This window comes from Hetaerina americana, unplaced genomic scaffold (assembly GCF_022747635.1).
Source record: "Hetaerina americana unplaced genomic scaffold, ioHetAmer1.1.p SCAF_9, whole genome shotgun sequence".
Classification (NCBI taxonomy): Eukaryota; Metazoa; Arthropoda; class Insecta; order Odonata; family Calopterygidae; genus Hetaerina; species Hetaerina americana.
In genome coordinates this window covers 18,871,186-18,891,563 of record NW_027287538.1, presented here as the reverse complement: position 1 = coordinate 18,891,563, position 20,378 = coordinate 18,871,186, and the positions used below count along the sequence as shown (strand labels likewise).

Genomic DNA, 20,378 nt, shown 5'->3' with positions numbered 1-20,378 from the left:
AAATTATAAGTTCCAAATATACTTGTACTTTGCGTTAATTATCTAATCGTAATTCATCCAAAAATGCTTAATATCTTCTCGTCTCTTCCAAGAATCCAAGACACTGTAGGTTTCTTTTAAGCGATTTCCTCTGCGTAATAATTATCAAAGCTATATTTTATACTGTATTAATTAAGTTCAAGGGACACAGAATAATCTTATATTCATCGTTGAGTCTGGTACAAGTTACAAAGGTTTCCTGTTTGCTAAAATTATTTCCTCTAAGCTAGTGCATCCCTTTTTGAGATTTATCGTAATCTTCATATCACCTCCTCGGCTGACTCAGGCCAACCGCACTCAAGGTTAATTTATTTTGACATAAACGGCAAGACAGACGAGGATAAGCGTGTGAAACCTTAAGTGACTGCAGTCCATGCGGAAGGAAAAACAGGGCTAATACTATTTAATAAACTTCCTGTATCTTATCACCAGATTTCGTTTATTCTTTCTCTCGGGTCAGTTCGTACTGGTTGGAATCTTATGTTTGGTGGATTCCGAGTAACTGCCAATGGGATCGAATACCCTCCCCCATAGTGTGAGAGACCGTGTGTTCATTAGCGAATGCAACCAGATCTCTGGCCGTATCTCACGATTGCCCAGATCGACAGCTGCATCCCTTCCTGCACTGGGCTGTCGGTTGTTCAGATATCGGGAGGGCATGGAAAACTTGCTCGTTGTGGATGGGCAAGGATGTAAAAATCACCCGTGCATGTTAAAACTTAGAGAGGGTGAACTCAAAAAATTTCTTCGTCACGGACGGTCCGGTCCGTTTCACGATGTTTATCTGCCTGGAAATCAAGAGGCAGGAGCCGAAACTTCAGCCAGTTTTTGAGCTACTATATCAGTGAAATAGCTTTCACTGATATGAAAGCTTTCATATCAGTGAAATGGTCACTTCAATTGTCCGTAAAACCCAATTACAAAAACATACTGCACGTGCAAAGTCAAAATTTTTGTCTTACTTCGAATACGGTCGTATTTTTCGAATACGTTCGTCTTGAGCCTTGTGAAGTTGTAATATCGGTCTTTCTTTATACAGCGGCAACTCGGAGTTCGGGTGTACATAATTCTTTCTTTCCTGAGATTCGTGTCTCGGAACACGATTTTCAGTTTCACCTAATGAGAACTCAATTAATCCATTCCCAGAAATGGAAGTTTTAGAGAAGTATTAGAGAATGAGATAGTTTACTTTAATATTTAATTTCCTCAAAAAAATTCGTTCAAAAACAGCAAAAAATAATATATCTTGAAAAGAATTTTCTAAAATAGCTCGTTGACTTCTAAAAAAACAGGAATTCTGCTGTGGGTTACAAAAATATGCTGTGGATAATTTGACTAAAAGTCTTTAAAAAATCTTTTACAGTGTATCGCTTGCTCAGCAATGATATACGAGTAAAAACTACAATGACGTTGTGTATTTTTCGCAAATTAGATAGGTACAAATTATGTACGATATCTCGTATCTAACCTGTAATTAAAACATGATCTATATAAGGTTTGGTGATGAACGAACATGCATGATACAAAAATAGTTGAAGGGCGAAATGTTGAAACGGCAATTGCTTCATTGGAAGTACAAATCTTTGCAATAAACATTTAAGTAATGACATGTTTGCTTTTAATTAGTCTCTGATTCCCTGCATACCCTTATCTTGAGGTTAAGTTCTTGTCTAGAGGTCAAAACAAAATAGGGAAATAGTAAATACTTGGAAAAGTCTATATGCTGAGCAATCGGTAAGTCAAAGTAGGGCCGCATTGCAAGTTTATTTGAACTGTGTAAATGATAAAGGGCTGCAAAGGCTTCCACTGCATGTAGATCCCGAATTTTTAAATATTTTTGGTTTTCATCGTGTTCCCTGTTAATGCTGGTGATAGTTCTGCCAGCTTTCCAGCGAAAGGCTTCAGGTCGAAATGTCTACCCAATGTCGGGTGATAGGCTGGCAAAGTCATCAGTAGTGACAATAAAGGCGGTGAAAACCAGGTATATGAAACCTTCGTAAATGGCATATTGCTAAAACGCCCTTATTTTCAATTTCCCGCTATTACGCGAATTCTGAAAAGTTGGAAATAATAAATTACATTTTACGGTAGTTGGTTTCAAAGAAGCACTGCTTTTATATTTTTTAAAATAGTGTTTTTTAAAAGTAACTTTTCTGATGGCATAAGAAAACTTCGATTCCGTAATCGACAACCTAAATGAAAATTTTCCAGATAGCTTCTGTTACGTTCCTGTCCGTCATGAAGGAAGACGTGGGGTAACGAATGAGTGAATAAATCATTTCTTAAGAATTTGGACTTGAAATTAAATGTCTGTTTTTTAACGCTGGGACTGGTTCATTGATTCTTCACTTCTTTACTGGAATAGAAAACCTTCCCTCTTATTAAATTATTTTTCAGCAGAAAATAGCCGATAATCCGCAGAGCGTGATAAATATTCCTTCAAATCTAATGAACATAGTAGCGAGAAATCCATAATATTCATTGGGGTCACCCATTAGCACGGTTTAGTGAACATATTGTAACTCGCACACTTAAAGGTTTGCAATGGAAAACCTTAATTGCAGGAATGTAGGGTCTGATGATATTGCGTTTTAAAGGGAGGGTGATAGTCCAGTGGGTGGAGCGCTGGGCTAAAGACTGAAAGTCCCGGGTTCGATTCCCGAGCCTGCATCTGACCAGTTTCAGCTTCACAAGAGTCATGGTTCGGCGAATTTCTTTGAAGAGTAATGGAATGACTTAAATGTGTCACAACGTCGGAAATCACCGCATTGAATGTCAAGTATGTGTTTTAATAACAATTTGCTAACATCCTATATCAAATTGAAGTAAAACCATTGTTTGAATAGTCACCCATTATATCCCAATGGTGGTTTCAAAATCACACTTCAGTGTGGTGAAATAAAAACTGTCATAATTCACGGTTGTATTTTGTTTTCGTGCCCCCTCGGTTTTCGAGCCTCATTATCAATATTAAAAAAGTGTATGCATTCAAACAATTAATAATCAACGACATCCATATGCTAAAAGCTTACCAAGTATATATATACTCATATTGCGAAATTTTCCAAAAATTTACCGCATAAAGACATATTAAGAAAAGACTCATCAAAACTTTGATATGGAGCGTAGCTATGTGCGGCGCGGAAACGTGGTCATTGAAGCAGGAGGATAGACGTAGATTGGAGGCTTTTGAAATGTGGGTTTGGAGAAGAATGGAGAAGGTGAAATGGACAGAGTAGAAAACAAATGAGGAAGTACTTGGTATGGTGGGCCAAGAGAGGGGTTTGTTGGGAGAAATCCTATGGAGGCAGGAAGAGTGGATGAAGGGGGTATTGACCGGCAGCGGGATGTTGAAGACTGTAATTGAGGGGAGAATGTCAGGCAAACGAGGAAAGGGAAGGAACAGGATAGGGATGTTGGACGGGATGAAGGGAGGAAGAAAGTACTCAGAGATGAAGAGGGAACTGATGTAGAGTAGGATCTTCTGTTTTGCTAGGGGTCACAAATTATTTAATTAGTAGCTATGTCCATCCAAAAACCTACCTTAACTGGTAGATTACCTAATAATAATATATACATATAAATTTCTTCGAACTGGAACGCTCTTCGGCGACGCACAAATATATAAAAACACAGGCGTAGATTTTTAAAACATAGAAACACAAATAAAGGACACTCACATGTATGTCTGACGACCGTCGTCATCAGAAACGGCTCGACCGTCATCATCATTCTATTGACGACGGTCGAGCCGTCTAAACGTCGAAACCGTATATGTAAGTGTCCTTTCTTTGTTTTTCTATGTTTTAAAAGTCTACACCTGTGTTTATATATATATATACAGCTATAGCAGGGATATTGTTATTTTTTCATGAAAAATTTTCAATTCGAAGATGTTTGTTTCCTGGATCTCATAGTATGGCCATAATTCACGAGATAAAAAACTAGGGTAAGTTTCTTTTCAACTTTTGTTATGATAAAAAAAATATTGGTGGAAGGCGAGGGGCGTGATCAACCAATTAACTTCGATTTCCGCGCAAAGCTTCAAACATTTTAAAGCGAGGTTTGCATTAGATAACAGTCCATCGGGCGGTTACAAATGACTAGATCAATACTCTTTCATCGGTTGTGCACGGAAGCCGCAGTCGTCAAGGTGGTCGCGGATAATTACGATTAATAGCGACGAGATGGAATGGGGGAAAGGAAAAAATTACCATTAGGGAGGAACCAAAGCCAGATGCGGTCAATTTGGGTTGAACTTGAACGTTAATGCGAAGGTCGACCGAATGGCTTTCCCCACCTATCGACGACATTCCTTCACGAGTATGCTATGACTGCGCCATATGGGTTCTTGTCACTCGTTCGCGAAAAAAAAAATTCAAGGGAAAATTCGCACAAAGCGTAGTAAATCCAAAGCGAATTAATGGGCTCACGGCAGAAGCACTCCGGTGTTACATCACTTCGTCTTTGTGAGTCAATTAGTTTGAGTCATTTCATCGAGTATGCACTCTGTCTTCGTTAAAATGGGCCTGCGTGTTTAGTTGAAAAGAAAGGAATAATGTATTTAGACGATTACTATTCGGAAAATCCCACTGCGGTTGATTTCGTTTTCTCCATTAGTGCCAGTTGAAAAAAAAGGACTAACTTCTTTTCGACTAATTTCAATCATAAATACTGAAAATTAATCGGAAAATCTTTGTATAACAACCCTAAAGATTTTTCAAATTTGGTGGTTACTTTTCAAAACAGCAGGAGAAAATAAAGCATTTTTTTAAGTCCCATGAATTGTAAAGTTCACTTTTTTCACATAAGTACGTATAAACAACAATGAGCTAAAAGAACCGAAGTTTTTACTCGAAGGAAACATAAAAATCTAAGTTTTTATCCTCTCCTAAAGCTGGTGGGATTTCATAAGCGATATGATTTCACATTATCCCATGATACACCTATCTTATTTCCACAAAATTTATTTCCTTGTACCAATTAATACTCTTCTTAAACATAGCCATTATTATTTTGTTGGCTGAGTCCATTAGATTTCGGTGGCTAATGGAATAAACCAGGTCGAATGACGATTGGAATGGTAAGCATAAATCATAAGTCATCATATATGAAGTTGTATTTCACGCATGTAATATTATTATTATTAAGTAATCTAACGGTTAAGTTAGGTTTTGGATGGACACAACTACCTAATAAATATTTTGTGACTCCTAAGAAAAAACAAACCAGCAACCTACTCTACATCAAGTCCCTCTTCATCTCCTTGTACTTCCTTCCTCCCTTCACCCTGTCCAACATTCCTATCCTGTTCCTGCCCTTTTCTCGTTTGCCTAACATTCTCTCCTCTATTACAGTCTTCAATATCTCACTGCCGATCAATACGCTCTTAATCTATTTTTCCTGCCTCTTCATGATTTCTCCCAGCAATCCTCTCTCCTCGCCTACCATGCCTAGTCTGTACCTCGTTTGTTTTCCTTTCGGCGAAAAAATGTAATATATGGAGTTGTATATCAAATGCTTCTGAGAAGAGCGGACTCTGATGAATGAAAGAGATAGGCGAAGTTGAACACAATAACGAAATAAACTAGAAGCAGGGCAATCAGGTACTTATCTATTTACGGTCCACAAACGTAGTAGAGCACGTGTCACCAACTTATTTGCATTTTTTTTAGAATATTTCAAAAATTAAATTACTACCTTGCAAGTAAAGAAATTCATGTACTTTTGAATTTTCCTTGCCACAAAACTACAAGTAAAACTACATCCTCAGAAACTTCTGTAATAGTGATTCAACGGTTTTTCAAACTATTTTCTTCAACGTTTTCATCTGTTGCTGACGTGCTGGGGCGTCCAGAGCGAAGTTCGTTATTGACATCTTCTCGGCCATCTTGGAAGAGCTTGTTCCACTTATAAACTTTTTTTATACTCAGAGTAGACTCACCGTATGCCAGTGTCAACATTTCAAGTGTTTTGGAGCACTTTATTCCATTTTCAACGCAAAATTTGATGCAAATTCTTTGATTCATTTTTTTATAGCCGAAAAACGCCGAGCACACCAAAACTCGTCTATCATTTGTATCTGTCAATAACTAACTAAATATGCTATATTGTTGAAACTGTAAACAAATGCTTGGGATATGTGTATACACATAATGGTGAAAATTCAACTGGCTGAATGAATCACCGAATTGTCGCGACATTCACGTGTCAAAATTGTATTTTGAATGGAGGCAACAATTACCCCCACAACAATCATCCCTTGAAATCTTCGCCATGTTGGAAAATTATGTGAGCCCCGCCTTATAGTATAAATTCCTAATATAATAAATAATCATTTACTCACGATCAAGTAATATAATTCAAAAATTATAGTTTTATATTTCCATCAACTTTGTACATTAAAAAAAATATATGTGTAAAATTATATCGTGAAAGTTCTTACTATCCAATATTTCACAAACCACAAGATAAATATGAAAATAGTGTATCAACTTCCAATCTCATCGAAAATCGTTCTGTATGTGGGCATCCCGAAACACACTAGAGCGACGATAACACGGCGTGTAGCGGAAAGTAATTGGAGACATAAAAGGGTAATATAACTCGGGCATATTTGCGGTGCCGCTCGGGGTGGAGGTGTCACATATGATCGTAGAGGTCTGTCTCATGGCATTGGCGACCATGGAACCGAAATCTCGATATCGTGGACGGATCCCACCGGCGTCGCATCTTTTCATTTTTTTTGCCCCCGCCCTTTTTAAGTTCTTGACGTAAATACCAAGATCCAGATAGTATAAAGTATTCAGCCGCCATTGTTGGAACCGCTGCCACCGGTGCGAAGGTCCCGGGTTCGATTCCAGCTGTAGGATGTTGTGATGAATTATTTTTTTCGAAATTTATTTACGTTATCCAAGTTATTTTTTTCACGAAAATTACAAATATTAAAAAAAATATTTTTTTTTATTTTTACTTCGTATTTTTTTTAACATGAGTGGTATTTGACCTGGCATTCGCCAGTAGCGAAGGGAAACCCGTAAAAACCTTCACAGGCCGCCTTGAAATTCAGTTTACACGCCATCAACGCCAACTCATTCAATTTAAATGAACACTGAAAATAATTTTTAGAGCATAAACACAATTTCAGACCATTAAAAAACACACATCAATACACGGGTGACATATTTAGAAATTCCTAGTGTGTTGATAGTGACTCATATGCACCAAACACCACTCGAAACATACACATTCAGAAAGGTTAATTATTACAGGTGCCAAAACTGGTGCAATATAGTATACTAAAATTAGTTAGGTCCACCAAAACCCAGTAATCTAGTCAGTAGCCCTACTCCATTGCATTCAAACATACTCCTGAAGACTCGTATCCAAGCACACAATGTGTATCATACGATTGTTTAATACGAGGTAATGGCGATTGTCCTAAAATATGTGTCTGAGTGATTGGAAGTGTGACAGTGGTCATAATTACATGAATAATAAAACCCTTTGCAATTGAAACGTGAATAACATAACATTTACAAAATACGAAAGAGAATACAAATTCTTCTTGGACTCACCGCATTAATTTGCAGGCTCCAACGTATCGTCGGTGCGCTCGGCCTAAAATGACGCTACATCTACGATCAGTAAAGGGTCATATTGCCTATTACATAATTTCTTTTTGCACGTTCGAGGGCACAAATTAGTACATCATATGAACTTGGGTTGCATTATTATAATAATATTGAAATAATTGAATTATTCCATTCCATTATTCCAAAAATGGTGGCTTAAATATTAATGTTGCCTCGATCTAAAAAGACAGTGATGAAATAAAATTTCCAAAGAGGGAAAAGAGTGGAGATTGAAAGAAATTGGACTATTTAGAGCGATTGGAAAATATCCTTAACAAAATTTGGTATAGCTCCCATTTCTCGCTCCTAAAATTCCCCCTCCCCTTAACCTATGCTTCGGATGAAAGAGTAACATCTCCACATCTCCCACAATCTCCCTTAACCGTCGAAATATGTAACGATCTTGTTACTGCTGTAAATGCAGGAGTTCTCTCCCCCGCCTTACTTTTACCATTTCACAAAAAATCCTCTCTATGGGGATACTTTCCGCTCTGCCGCTTTCTACCCTTCCCTCCATTACACAATCCCTGTTTGACCTCAAGTCCAAACAAGTCCTCCACCTACTCTCCCCGGCCCCTCTCACATCCCCTCCCTCTAACTGAGAGCTGAATAAGTGTTGATGGATTTAAATTAGAGTCTAGTACCTGATGAAGATCGTGTACATCAAAATCCGGGTTGTTTCTATGTAAATATGATATTATCACATGGTTACAGTATTTATTATACCTTATGTTTAAGTAAATTTAATAACTGACAAGCAGTTCCATTCACGGTTTCATGGACGGTGGCGAACTCTGTTGAAGATATGGAAGGAAGGATGTCTCTTTAGTGACGATGTTGAAAATGTATTATTACCCCCATCGTACTACGGTAGGAGAGGTCATGTAAATAAAATTAGAGAGATTAACTATAGATTAGATAAATTTAAAATATCAATTTTCCCATTAGCGATAAGTAGTGAGAATAACGTTAACCAATAGCGCTATGGGGGGAGGTTAAAGCATTTTGGATCAAAATAGCTTGGCGTACAATCACCCCCCTGTCACACACACAATAGCGGTGGCTTTCAAAGAACTGTGTAATGTAAATATAACAGTGAATAAGCAGCATATGGATAGCATCTATCTAATAATAGGTTATTTTTTTAATACCGAATAATTTAATGGATAACTTCCCGACTTCTGTAAATCGATACGATATTCGACTCCATACATGCATTTATCATCTCATTCCTCTTAAAATAAGCATGGTTTAACTGGGAAATGTCTTGTCCCAACATTTATGGATCAAGAAATATACCGTTCTCTTAAGATCCCTGACACCTTCAGCAATAATAACAAATAAAGCCGATGTAAATTGCTTTGAATTCACACGACTCATTTGAAAGTTATACCGCTATGATATTTTCGGAGGATGCCCGCTCGCTGGTAGCGTTTCTCTGCGGACTATTAAATTAACTAACTGACCAAAGACGTCTTTGATAGCGTAGAAAAAAATCGCTTATTCGAGGTAAGGGAAATCACGTGGTTTGATGGATTCTTTTCTATGTAATTTCCTCATTTAACAGCCATTTTCAAGGACGAATCTATTTTTTCTTTTAAGTATGCATATTTTTTATTCAAAACATTAATGAAATTTTTAATGAAAACGCTCATCTAGGCCTCACTCAACTTCTCTCTCCTTCACTGGCCTTAGATAGAAATCGGATCCGTTGCAAACATTTCTGAAGGACGCAATTTAATGTTGCACAATTTCTGAAAGATTAAATTACGACTCGTTCGAGTCTTAACGTGTTAGGGAACTAGCTATTAACCTAATACCAGCATTTGAGTGCATCAATATATAATTGCATCTCCAGCAAGAATTATTGTTCGCGTTAAAGAAATCTTTTAGCATACCACCGAGTAATATTAAATAATTGCAGAGCTGCCACAACCTTCCTTAATAAGAACCGTAATTAAAATACTGAATGCGGTGGTTAAAATGCCTGTTAATCGCTTGGTTATTTGTTAGAAATTTAATTCAATTATTTAGTATTGTTGGTTAAAAAAATGAATTGACAAGTACGATCGCAATTCAATTGGGCGTTTGCAGCATTTAAGTGAATTGTTACATCTTCATTCTTCGTGGAGTCTGTTATGTGCATTCATTGGTTCTATTCACGCTGTTCTGGCGCCAGTGCCATTCGCTGGCAACAAATGAATGATACGTACCGTACTAAAATACGAACCCTGTTATTCGCGTAACGATTGAAATTGTGTTAGACATACCTCACTGTCATAAAAATTAATGAAATTGGATAGATTTCTTCCATGAGAACTGCCTTTTTTATTACCATTCGCTTCAAATTTATGAACTTGGTAAGAAAGGATAACTTATTAGAATTCGCACCAAAGTTTTATTCCACCAGCCAAAAGTTCGAAGGCTTCCACACTCATTATCAAGGTCACCTTGAAAAATATCTCCGTAAGCTGTCAATGCCTAGGTTGCTAAATTGAAAAAAGGGTGAATTCTGCAAAGTATTTAATTCCTGCCATAGAGATCTAAAAATTCTCCTAAATGACTCATGAAACGTAAAAGCAAAATTTATTGAAGTTTTATTAATTAATAAATTAATACAAAATTATTAAATTTGAATCGCTGGAGTGATTAATGTGGTTTTTTTAAATCTGCATATGTAGAAACTGTCCAGGAATATTCAGCAAGCATCGGGTTTTTTTAATTTTCATTATGAATGCAGGCCTTGGAGGGGAGTTGATCTAGGGCAGTCACATATGACGTACGAGGGGGCCAACGGGCTGTCGGGTCAAGCGTACGGAACAGAAGAAGGGACCCCAGGAATACGGCCGCAGTTTTTTTGAAGTTGGATCGAAATAGGAGGGTAAAAACTAGAGTAGGCGGAACAGCATACCTATCTCCGAAGTGTTCAAGACACAGGTGGTCAAAGTAGTAGATAAATAGATAGATAAATAGTCGTCTTTATTTTCGGGCGGGATTGAGACCATGGTGTCTCTTCTACCACCTTACCCTTACGTAGTATGGGCATAAGGAGAAGAATTGCGTTAGGCTAAGAAGCTTTCACGACGAGGAGGGAATTGATGACACGGACGTTGAGTAGGGATGTTATGTATAGTATCGTCAAAACTTTTATATGGTACGCCGCGGAAACATAGGCATTCAAAAAGGAAGATAGGAGTTGATTTGAGGCTTTAGAGATGTGGATGCGGAGAAGGATGGAGAAGGTAAAGTGGACCGAAAGGAAAATAAATGAGGAACTGCTAGGTATGCAGGACGAGGAGAGGGGTTTATTGGGAGAAATCTTAAGGAGGCAGGAAAAATGGATGCAGATAATTTTGATTGGCAATAAGATGTCGAAGGCTGTGGTAGAGGGGAGAATGTTTGCCAAATGAGGAAAGGATAGGAATAAATAAAGAAGAATAGGAGTGTTGGACGGGTTTACGGGAGGAAGGAAGTACATAGAGTTGAAGAGGGACTTGTTGTAGAGTAGGATGTGGGTTGTGTTCTGTTGAGAGAGACATAGGAATTTTAGCTGTACCGTTTGCAGCATGTGTTCATGCAAAAACCTACATTACCGGTAGATTAATTACCCGTAATAATAATCTATCATTTAGCATGAATAATAGAAATACAATGGGTAGAGCGCCAAGCTTCTGACCAAGAGTCCGGGTAAGATTTCGCGTTACTCTCTGGGTAACCTCACCGTCCACTCAAGCTGGGTGATTTTTCGACTGCCGTACTTTTCCGGCAAATCATATGTGGCACAGGAAAAGGAACTGGCGAATACTCTTGACGTTTGAATTTCAGACGCCGCATAGGGTTTAGTATTATGTGGGCTCACCTACTGAACCAACCTTATGTTTAATAGTTGTGGCGGTGGTTATTCAATGCTAAATCTCCTCCTTTATTTGTCAAAACCTTTTCCGAGAGTACTTGTGTAGGACTTTTGTAGTAATGATTGACCTACCGTGCGTTGAACCTGCTCCATCTGGCGAATGAAAGTTTCCTTTGGTTGATTCGAACTGCTAGACTATCAATCCAAATGGTCGTTGACGAGTGCAAGATGGCAACGTTCTCTTAACGTTTAAATGGTATCCGCCAAAACTAAGTTTAACTAAACGATCTTATTTGCCTTTCGCAGGCCCAGGATCGAGACCCGCACACCCGTGAGCCCCAAAGATGTGTAAGTCCCTACCTTTGAGCAGAGGCCAGGGACAGGCACAACGGGAGGGTTAGGAGCAGTCTGGGAACAGTCGTTTTTCCTCTAGTCTCTAGGAGTCGAGAAGCCTTCAAAGTGGGGCAGGAATTCGACCGTATGGTCTCCAGACCGAAGTCGGTCTCCGAACCAAAGTGAGGGGTGATTGGCTAGACATGGACGGATCGGAGCTGTCCGTGGAGGTGGTGACGGAGCAGGGGCTCTCCGAGAGGGATGAGGACCTGGCCAAGGCAGAGATGGCCACGCTGGCCGTCATGATGGCCGTGACGGTGGTTGGCAACGGGGCGGTGCTGGTGGCGCTGTGGGCGCGGCCCTCGCCCAGAAGGGGTCTCTCTCGCTTGCATCTCCTGGTGCTGCACCTGTGCACCGCGGATCTCATCACGGCCGCCTTCACCATGCTGCCGCAGATGGCGTGGGAGGCAACTTACAGGTTCGCTCGGGAGGCTGCACCGCTGTGCAAGCCTCTAAAGGTGAGCTGTTTGTTTTTATTAATCATCGCCATGTATCCAATGACAGTGTCACTAGAAAACAGTTGTTGTCAGAGCGCAACTAAGTTTTGGCACCGTCAGAGTTTCCTAAAAAAAGTACGAAGTTCACGAATTTGGAGGTGTTAGCTGCTTCCATGCGCACCCCGTCCTGGGAACAGAATGCTCTTTCGCCTACTTGAAGTTGTTGCTCGGTCTCATATGTGTGTCAGAGGAACTAGTCAATGGGAGTTTCTAGTAAGGCTGGGAATTCCTAATGCGAGAAGTGAATGACTACGTTACCTGGAGATGATTCAAGGGTTTCTCATATGACACTTCTGCTGTTCGCTTGTCCTAGTCTCCCCTTAAGCTAAGTTGTCATGCATTCAGTGTATATACACAGCATATTAGAATCATAATATATCAGCAGGTTACACAAGAAGATAAAGCAACTTGAACTAAACCTAAGACAAAAATTACTTTGTAAATTTTTATGAGAGGGCTCATTGGAACAGGAATGAAAAGGGAAAATCTGGAGCTGGTGGAGCGGTTTACCTTATCTTGGAGGTATTTTGAACCAAGATGTTCAAAGTATTAGAGACGTAAGAGAAATAATTGCGTTGGGCAATGAATCTTTCGTAAGTATGAGGGAATTGATAAAGGGACATAGAATTAGGATGTTAACAAATGACTCTGGAAAAGAATTCGATATGGGTCGTAATTTTGCACGGCGCGGTAACAAGGTTGAATTTGAAGCAATGTGATAGTCGTAGATTGGAGGATCTTGAGATGTGGGGTTGCTGAAGGATGGAGAGGGTAAAATTTACGGGAAGGAAAACAAATGAGGAGGTTTTAGTCATGGTGAGGAAGGAAAATGGATTGTTTGGAGAAATGCAAAGGAAGCAGAAAAGATGAATACAGAGTATTTTATTTGGGGATGGATAGTTGCAGGCTGTAATTTATGGGGGGGGGACATTAGACAAGCGAGACATGGGAGGGGGTTGGATAGGAGTGTTGGGCAGAATGAAGTGAGGAAGGAATTATGCACTACTGAATAAGGGTTTGTAATAGTGCGGGGTGTCGAGTTGTGTACTGCCAAATGAAGCTAACTAACATAGCGGTTTTCGGCCCACGTATATCCAAAACTTACCTTGAACGGTAGAATACCAATTTACAATATACCTATCGGAACATCCTGTTGCCATTTTCGGATGGAACTCCACTCTTGATTGATGGAATGCGACAATGAGCATAGAAATTGAAATGGACCAAAAGGAGCATAGAGTAATTAATGGAGTATACCTGTTCTATTTTATGATTATTCAAATTTTATTTATGCTAAACCTCCATGTCCAAGCGGATCTCAGTTCTTTCACTATTTGGACTTGTTTTTAGAGCTCGATTGAGAATAACAAATTATCTTAGCATGTAACTATTCCAATTCCATTCCTCCACTGAAAGTACATCTGTTCTTAGGTCCTTCAGCTGTTGGGGCCTTACCTCAGTTCCTACCTTCTGGTGGCAATGGCACTGGACAGACACCGCGCTGTCTGCAGGCCACTGTCTACGAGGGTGCTGGTTCCACGATCGCCGCGTCGCCTGGTGGCCATCGCGTGGGCGCTGTCCATCCTCTTCTCTCTCCCCCAAGCCGTTGTTTTCTCGTACAGGAGAGCCACGGAGACGGAGTGGGATTGCTGGGCCACCTTCGACCCCCCGTGGACTCAGAAGGCGTACGTCACGTGGTAAGACTCCGAAATCAAACTCATTTGGATCCGGCTATTTAATACGAATCAAATGAATTGGCTAATTTGATGCTTTTGCGATGTAAAGCAGCTTGAAACAGCATCATCGTGAGATAATAAATGCACATGAAATATGACTTGCAGTTGATTATGGTGGAAATATGATAATATCACTGGAATATGATAAACTGTGATTGTCAGTACATTTGTAGAAGTTTTCATATTTAACTATAGAAGTGAAAAAATCGACGCCTTAAAGAAAAAATAACGTTAAGTGTATTTTTGGGGTTTTATTTATTCGCATATCACAGTTCATGGAGTATTTTTCCTTGGAGTCATACGAGGATGTATAAGATATACAAGGTTTGTATAAAAAGTATCAGTAACAATTTTTTCCTGACTTGTGCGTGAAGTGCTGAATTCAGAGGGTCGACCAAGTGTCCGCATAGTCACAGATCATGTTAGCATTGAGAGCATGACAGCGCACACCATTGCCACTGAAAATTTTGAGATGCGAAAGATCAGCACTCAGCTCGTCCCGAAGGTCTTGACGGACGACAAAGAGTATAGTCGAGTGTCTGCTTGCGAAAGCCTTCTGCAACGTATTGAAGAAGACCCCAAAACCCCCTTACTATCCCGATTTGGCCCCAGCAGACTATTTCCTATTCTCAAAAGTGAAATCCTCCCTCAAATAACACCATCATGGTGCCGACAAAGAAGCTTGCACGCGTACCCTTAAGGACATTCCTGAATCTGCCAACCAGGTAGCCTTTAAGTCGTGGAAAAGCCGCCGCCAAAAGTGTGTCGACGCTGAAGGGATGTACTTAGAAGAATTTCGAGGCACTGTTGCCATATCTGAAATAAATCTAGTTTTCCTACACTTTTCCGGTACTTTCAATAAAAACCATGTAGTTCATACTCAGATATCGCGGTTCATCAATTGTAAGGAATAATCAATTTATTCTGAATTAAGCTCTTTTTAAAGAGATATTTCTGAAAATCTTCAATCATCGAATTTCTAATGTATTTTCAGTCCTATTTGATACCCTATGAGGTCAATAATAGAGAGGAACATAGGTACAATCAGGATATACATATTTGTTTATTTTGTAGGTGTCAAGAAGACGTTCGATAGATTGAATGGGATAGAATTAATGAATTTATTACAGAAAATAGGAGTAAATAGGAGAGTAAGGAGACATCAGCAACCTGTGTCTAAGGCTGTTCTGGTGAAAGTGGCGGATGGAGAGTTGTGATGATCTAGGTTAGGAAGATGAGTAATACAGGGGTGCCCATTATCATCTGTGCTTCTCAACGTATCTGTGGAGGAAAAGGTTAAAGAAATATGGGAAAAACTGGAGATAAGGAAGAAAATCGGCGGATAATCCATGAAATCAGTAAGGTTTGCGGATGATCAAGCTTTATTTTGTCAGTAAGCAAATGGATTGCAAGCATTACTGAACGCGTTGGAAAGTCAGTTCAATAGGTATGGAATGAGAATTAATGTAGACAAAACTAAGGTTATGCAGTTTTCTAGAAACATGAAGGGTGAGTTAAATATTAAAATAGGAGGTCATAAATTGGAGCAGATGGAAGTCTACCTTTCTCGGAAGTGTTTAGCGCCAAAATGGTGAAAGTAGTAGAGACATTCCGGAGAAGAATTGCGTTAGGAAAAGAAGCTACCACGAGGAGGGAATCGATGACAAGGAAATTAAAATGAGGTCAACAAAAGATAAGTTGAAACTTTGATATGGAGCGGCGCGGAAATATGGACATTGAGTCAAGGTGATTTGCGTAAGTCGGAGGCTTTTGAAATGTGGTTGTGGAGAAGGATGGAAAACGTTGATGCGCTCAGAAATGAAAACTAGTGCTAGATATGGTGCAGAGGACTGTGGGGAGAAATTTTAGGGAGGCAGAAAATTTGAATGACTACGGGATGTTGAAGTATGTGCTAAAAGGTATATTATTTGGCGAGGGACGAAGCGGTTGGAAAAGGATAAATATGTTGGTCGGAATGAAGGTAGGTACGAAATATTGCGGAGTTGAAAAATGACTTATTGTGTGTTATGCTTTGCTTTGTTAGGAGAAGCAGAAAAATGTGTCGATGTTCAGTCTATATTCCATTCAAAACCTACATTAAATAGTAAATACCAAATAATAGTTGTTGATACAAATATCAGGATTTGGAGCAATATACGTATCAATGTAAAATATATCACCAAGATAATAGGTACCAACATTTTCGTATTCAATTTATGAATTGTTAAGGAGAGATTATACAAACATGAACTTTTCGAAACACAAATATTTTGCTCTTAATTTTGGAGCAGTGTGAATATGTGAAGAAAAAGGGTAATGCACAGGAAGGAAAACCAACGAGGAGCAAAGCACTTGGCATGGTGGAAGATATTGGTGTAACCTGGGTACTAACAGTGGAACAATGTTATTTTGGAATTCAGTGGTAAAATATTTCTACGAATGTTAATGCATTGTACCCAATCCCTGCGGAGACGCGAACGCTAAGGATATGTTCTTTTTTTCTCTAGGTACAGCGTCTCAGCGTTCGCGGTGCCCCTGTTGCTTCTCCTCTACGCTTATGTGGGCATCTGCCGCGTCCTCCGTAGGAACCACCGGGAGAAGACGAGACCCCGTGAGTTGAGGGACGACCTCCCCAGCGGGGCTCCACCCAGGACCCACTCAGTGCGCACCATCTCTCGCGCCAAGATCCGAACCCTTCGGCTGACCGTGGTGGCCGTCGCCTGCTACGTCCTCTGCTCCTGCCCCTTCGTGCTCTCGCAGCTCTGGGCCACGTGGTACCCGGGGGCGGTGGAGTCTTCCTTCTGGAGGGGTAGGTTATTGATGAGATTGGCTAGCTTCTTGTGATGTATGGCAGGGGGGCGTGGTCAAACGATAAAGCAAGTGAGAATTACGCACATGCGAAGATTAGATCACCAAATCAAAAAAAAATAGCGTTTGAAAGTAGATTATTCAATTTTTCTAAGTTTTGCTTTCTAATAACATTTCAATATGTGCCAATGTACTTTCAATTCTTAGAATAGAAATAAAGGGCGGTAGAGCTATTAAATACGAAACTTACATGTTTTGTAAAGTTCCTAAGATTCTTTTAAAAAACTCGAGCTTGATCCTTTTTACCTGGGTAATCCTCCGTTTAGTTTAATTACCTTCTTGTCTAAAATTTACCATTTTTTAATTAAAAAATAATTAAATTTTGATTTAATGATAAGTTTTATATGTTAATGGTATATAACATCAGCGTCGTACAAATTGTTCAAAACTTTAATCTCGAGAATCCAATATTGTCTAAATATCGAAGTACCCGAGATTACACGAATTACCCTGATGCCTTAGTCTCATCAGTCAGTGGCCATCGTCTTATACGTACTTCTATTTCCTCCCGTTGAATTTCAAGGAGCCGCTTTCACCATCCTGAGCCTCTTGCCGTGTCTCAATAGCTGCGTCAACCCCTGGATTTACATGGCCTTCAACGAAGAGATCTGGATAGCTCTGAAAGAGAGGGTTCCGGGCAGAATCAGGGCCGCTGCGTGGCCCATTTTCGGCCCTTACACCGGAAAGTGGTCCTTCCATAACCACGACGTCCCGTCCAACACCAGTTCCTCCCGAACCCGGTCCTCCAGCGGGTCCCCTCAGCCAGAGGCGAAGGCCATCTTGGGGACGCCAAACGAAGAAGATGAGGGTGAATGTGACGTAAAAGGGAAGGAGGGCGAGCGGCGTTCACAAAAGGACGCTGAGATCAAGAGAGTTACGAACGAGTCGGTGGTGTGTGTTGACGTGAAATCCTACCCTTCCAAGAATTAAGCAAAACAATGGACAGCGCCATGTCGCACAACTAAAGGGAAAACTGTCGCGCAGTGGCCATGATGGTCCGACAATAATGTGCCGTGCGATGGTGTATTGCACACGCGATAGTTTATTTCACTCATCTTGTGAACTGTTATGAGAAGTAAGCGTGAAAGAGGAACACTAATGGTACACTCGTAAGATGAATTTCATACCCAGTATTCTTCTTTCATTCAAAATCCTATTAATTTTAATTCGTCTTTTTTGATCATGTCCAACCAATCCAACATGGTCTATAATGCATTCGCGAAAGTTGTACCTTGTGTGCCACCTGCAATATAACTGACTTAATGATGATAGCCTTCGAATCTGTGATTATTTTCTGCTGACTATAAGTGTAATGGGACGTGGGCGAGAATGGGTAATTTACACTGTAGGGAATACGTGGTGGACATGTTATCTTAAGGACAGAGAAGTTAAGGTTTCAAATATTCTGCTTCGTATCTTTATTTAACCGATAAAAGTTGCAGCATTTGTTACAATAATTTATGCCCCAAGAAACCGAGAACAAATTCTATTCAGGAGTTGGGCGACTTTTCCAATGTTACTGAAAAGTGGAAATCAAGAACAGGTGTGGGGGAGAATAGGCATGTGTTTTGGTCCGTGTGAAGGGAATTCATGAGGAAGGCTGAAGTGAGAAGCTGGGAACAAGCAAAGGAGTTAACATTGGCCAGCCTAAATTAATAATGTCTGTTCTTCGGTACTATTACCGAAGAATTATTTAATATCTTCCTGTTATTATTCCAACCATGGGCTATAATTATTTTCTCAACTCATGCTGAAGAATTATTAATACCAAAGCGTAATTAATTAAGCGTAAGTAATTTTGTCGTATTTATAAAGACTCCCATCCTACTACTGCAGACCAGAATTATCGCGTAAATCTAAATGAGCAATCAAACGTGGACTCAAAATTTCAGGTGGTTATAGTTTTTCATCAATACACCATCTTTAAATGTTTTTAAGTACGATTTAAAGGAAGAAACGCATAATGAAAGTTCAAAATTTCATAATGACAAATAATTACCCTGGCCAACACGAGTGTCAGCCATTGGACGAAATTTAAGTCGTCAAAATACATCCGGAACGGAGAAAATCATTCCTTCCCAACGCTGAACAATGCCTTTTATTTTTAATTTCGATCGCAAATCAACGTTCTCAGCCTGTTGTATCGATTGAGATCATTTATGAATAAAATTGACTCCTGTGTATCAAGGCAATGTACTCCAAAGGTTGGAAAGCTTTAAGTGTATTTCAGTGAATCGGTGATTGTAAATAATTTTTCTTTTCTACGAGAGTATCTGTGTTTACGTCGTAATTTATTTCACTCATCGTCGTAGAACCTTTTAGTACGTGTTAAATGTTTTCGAAACGATTTGCCTTTTAATAGGTTTTGTGATTGAAACGAGAGAATCTCGAGTGTGAATGTGAAACTCAAGTGTGAAAGTGGCTGTTTCCATATCCATACATTCCGTCCTTTAAAGTGCGTGTAATAGCGAAAAAAATGAGGTGATTCTGTGGTATTGGTGACATTCTGGTGGCGTTTCCTTGGATACCCGTGGTGCTTCATTCAAGTGAATCGATTGAATGGTGTGTTGGCACCAATTGCAAATCGAACAAAAGTGTCGTTAAGTATCTAAGTGCTAAAAAAGCGGGAGGGCATTCTCAACTTTGTATTTTTTTCTCCGATCGACCTGAAAAAAATCATTTGGGAACCTATTTGGGGCATTATTAGGTACACGTCATTGGCTGTTATAAACATACATTAGACATTAAAGCTTTTGCGATTTTTGTAAATAAACGTGTAAAAATAAATTTGTGCCTGATTTTTTTATTTCAACAAACGATTTGTTGAATAATATATAGATATCTTGGCTGATGGAGTTCAAATTGAGGAGATGGTTGTGGGCATTCACTCCTAACAAAGGGTGTGATTTTTCTCCAAAATTAAATGTGGAACCACCAGGGGTAGATGGAAAACAAATGGATACACCTAACCTTATCGTATGAATTGCAAACGACATATGGTTAATTATGAGTCGAGATTTACCTCCTCCTATCACGTCCTCTGATTAATGGCTGATCATTGGTTGGCTGATTTATTTGGCTTCTATTTTTTTTTGAACGATCAGTATCTCCATAATGAAGACAAGCGTGATGAATCGCCATTGGTGGTTAACTTTCATCGTCATTGGTACTCTATTCATTAAAGGTAGGTGTTGGATGTTTCCTAACAAGTATTTTGTCTTATACCCCGCGTGCACTTCCTCTCGTTTGCCTTGCATTATTCACTCCAGTTCTTTTTCTTTATACCGGCTTTCATTCCGGGAATAAAGCCTATGATATTCCATCCAATTCCACATAAACGTTAACGTTTTCCCTTCTA

At 39.5% G+C, this 20,378-nt stretch overlaps 1 protein-coding gene across 1 annotated transcript in view; it reads left to right on the top strand.

The window, feature by feature from the left end:
- LOC139699089 (vasopressin V2 receptor-like) overlaps positions 1-19,807 on the top strand; it is a 197,603-nt gene extending 177,796 nt beyond the window's left edge. Inside the window, exons 3-6 of the mRNA XM_071598097.1 lie at positions 11,833-12,377; positions 13,848-14,113; positions 16,660-16,961; positions 17,544-19,807. Coding sequence (XP_071454198.1) covers positions 12,063-12,377; positions 13,848-14,113; positions 16,660-16,961; positions 17,544-17,950 — 1,290 coding nt within the window. The 5' untranslated portion in view covers positions 11,833-12,062 and the 3' untranslated portion in view covers positions 17,951-19,807. The remainder of the gene's footprint in view (positions 1-11,832; positions 12,378-13,847; positions 14,114-16,659; positions 16,962-17,543) is intronic.
- Positions 19,808-20,378: the final 571 nt, after the last annotated feature.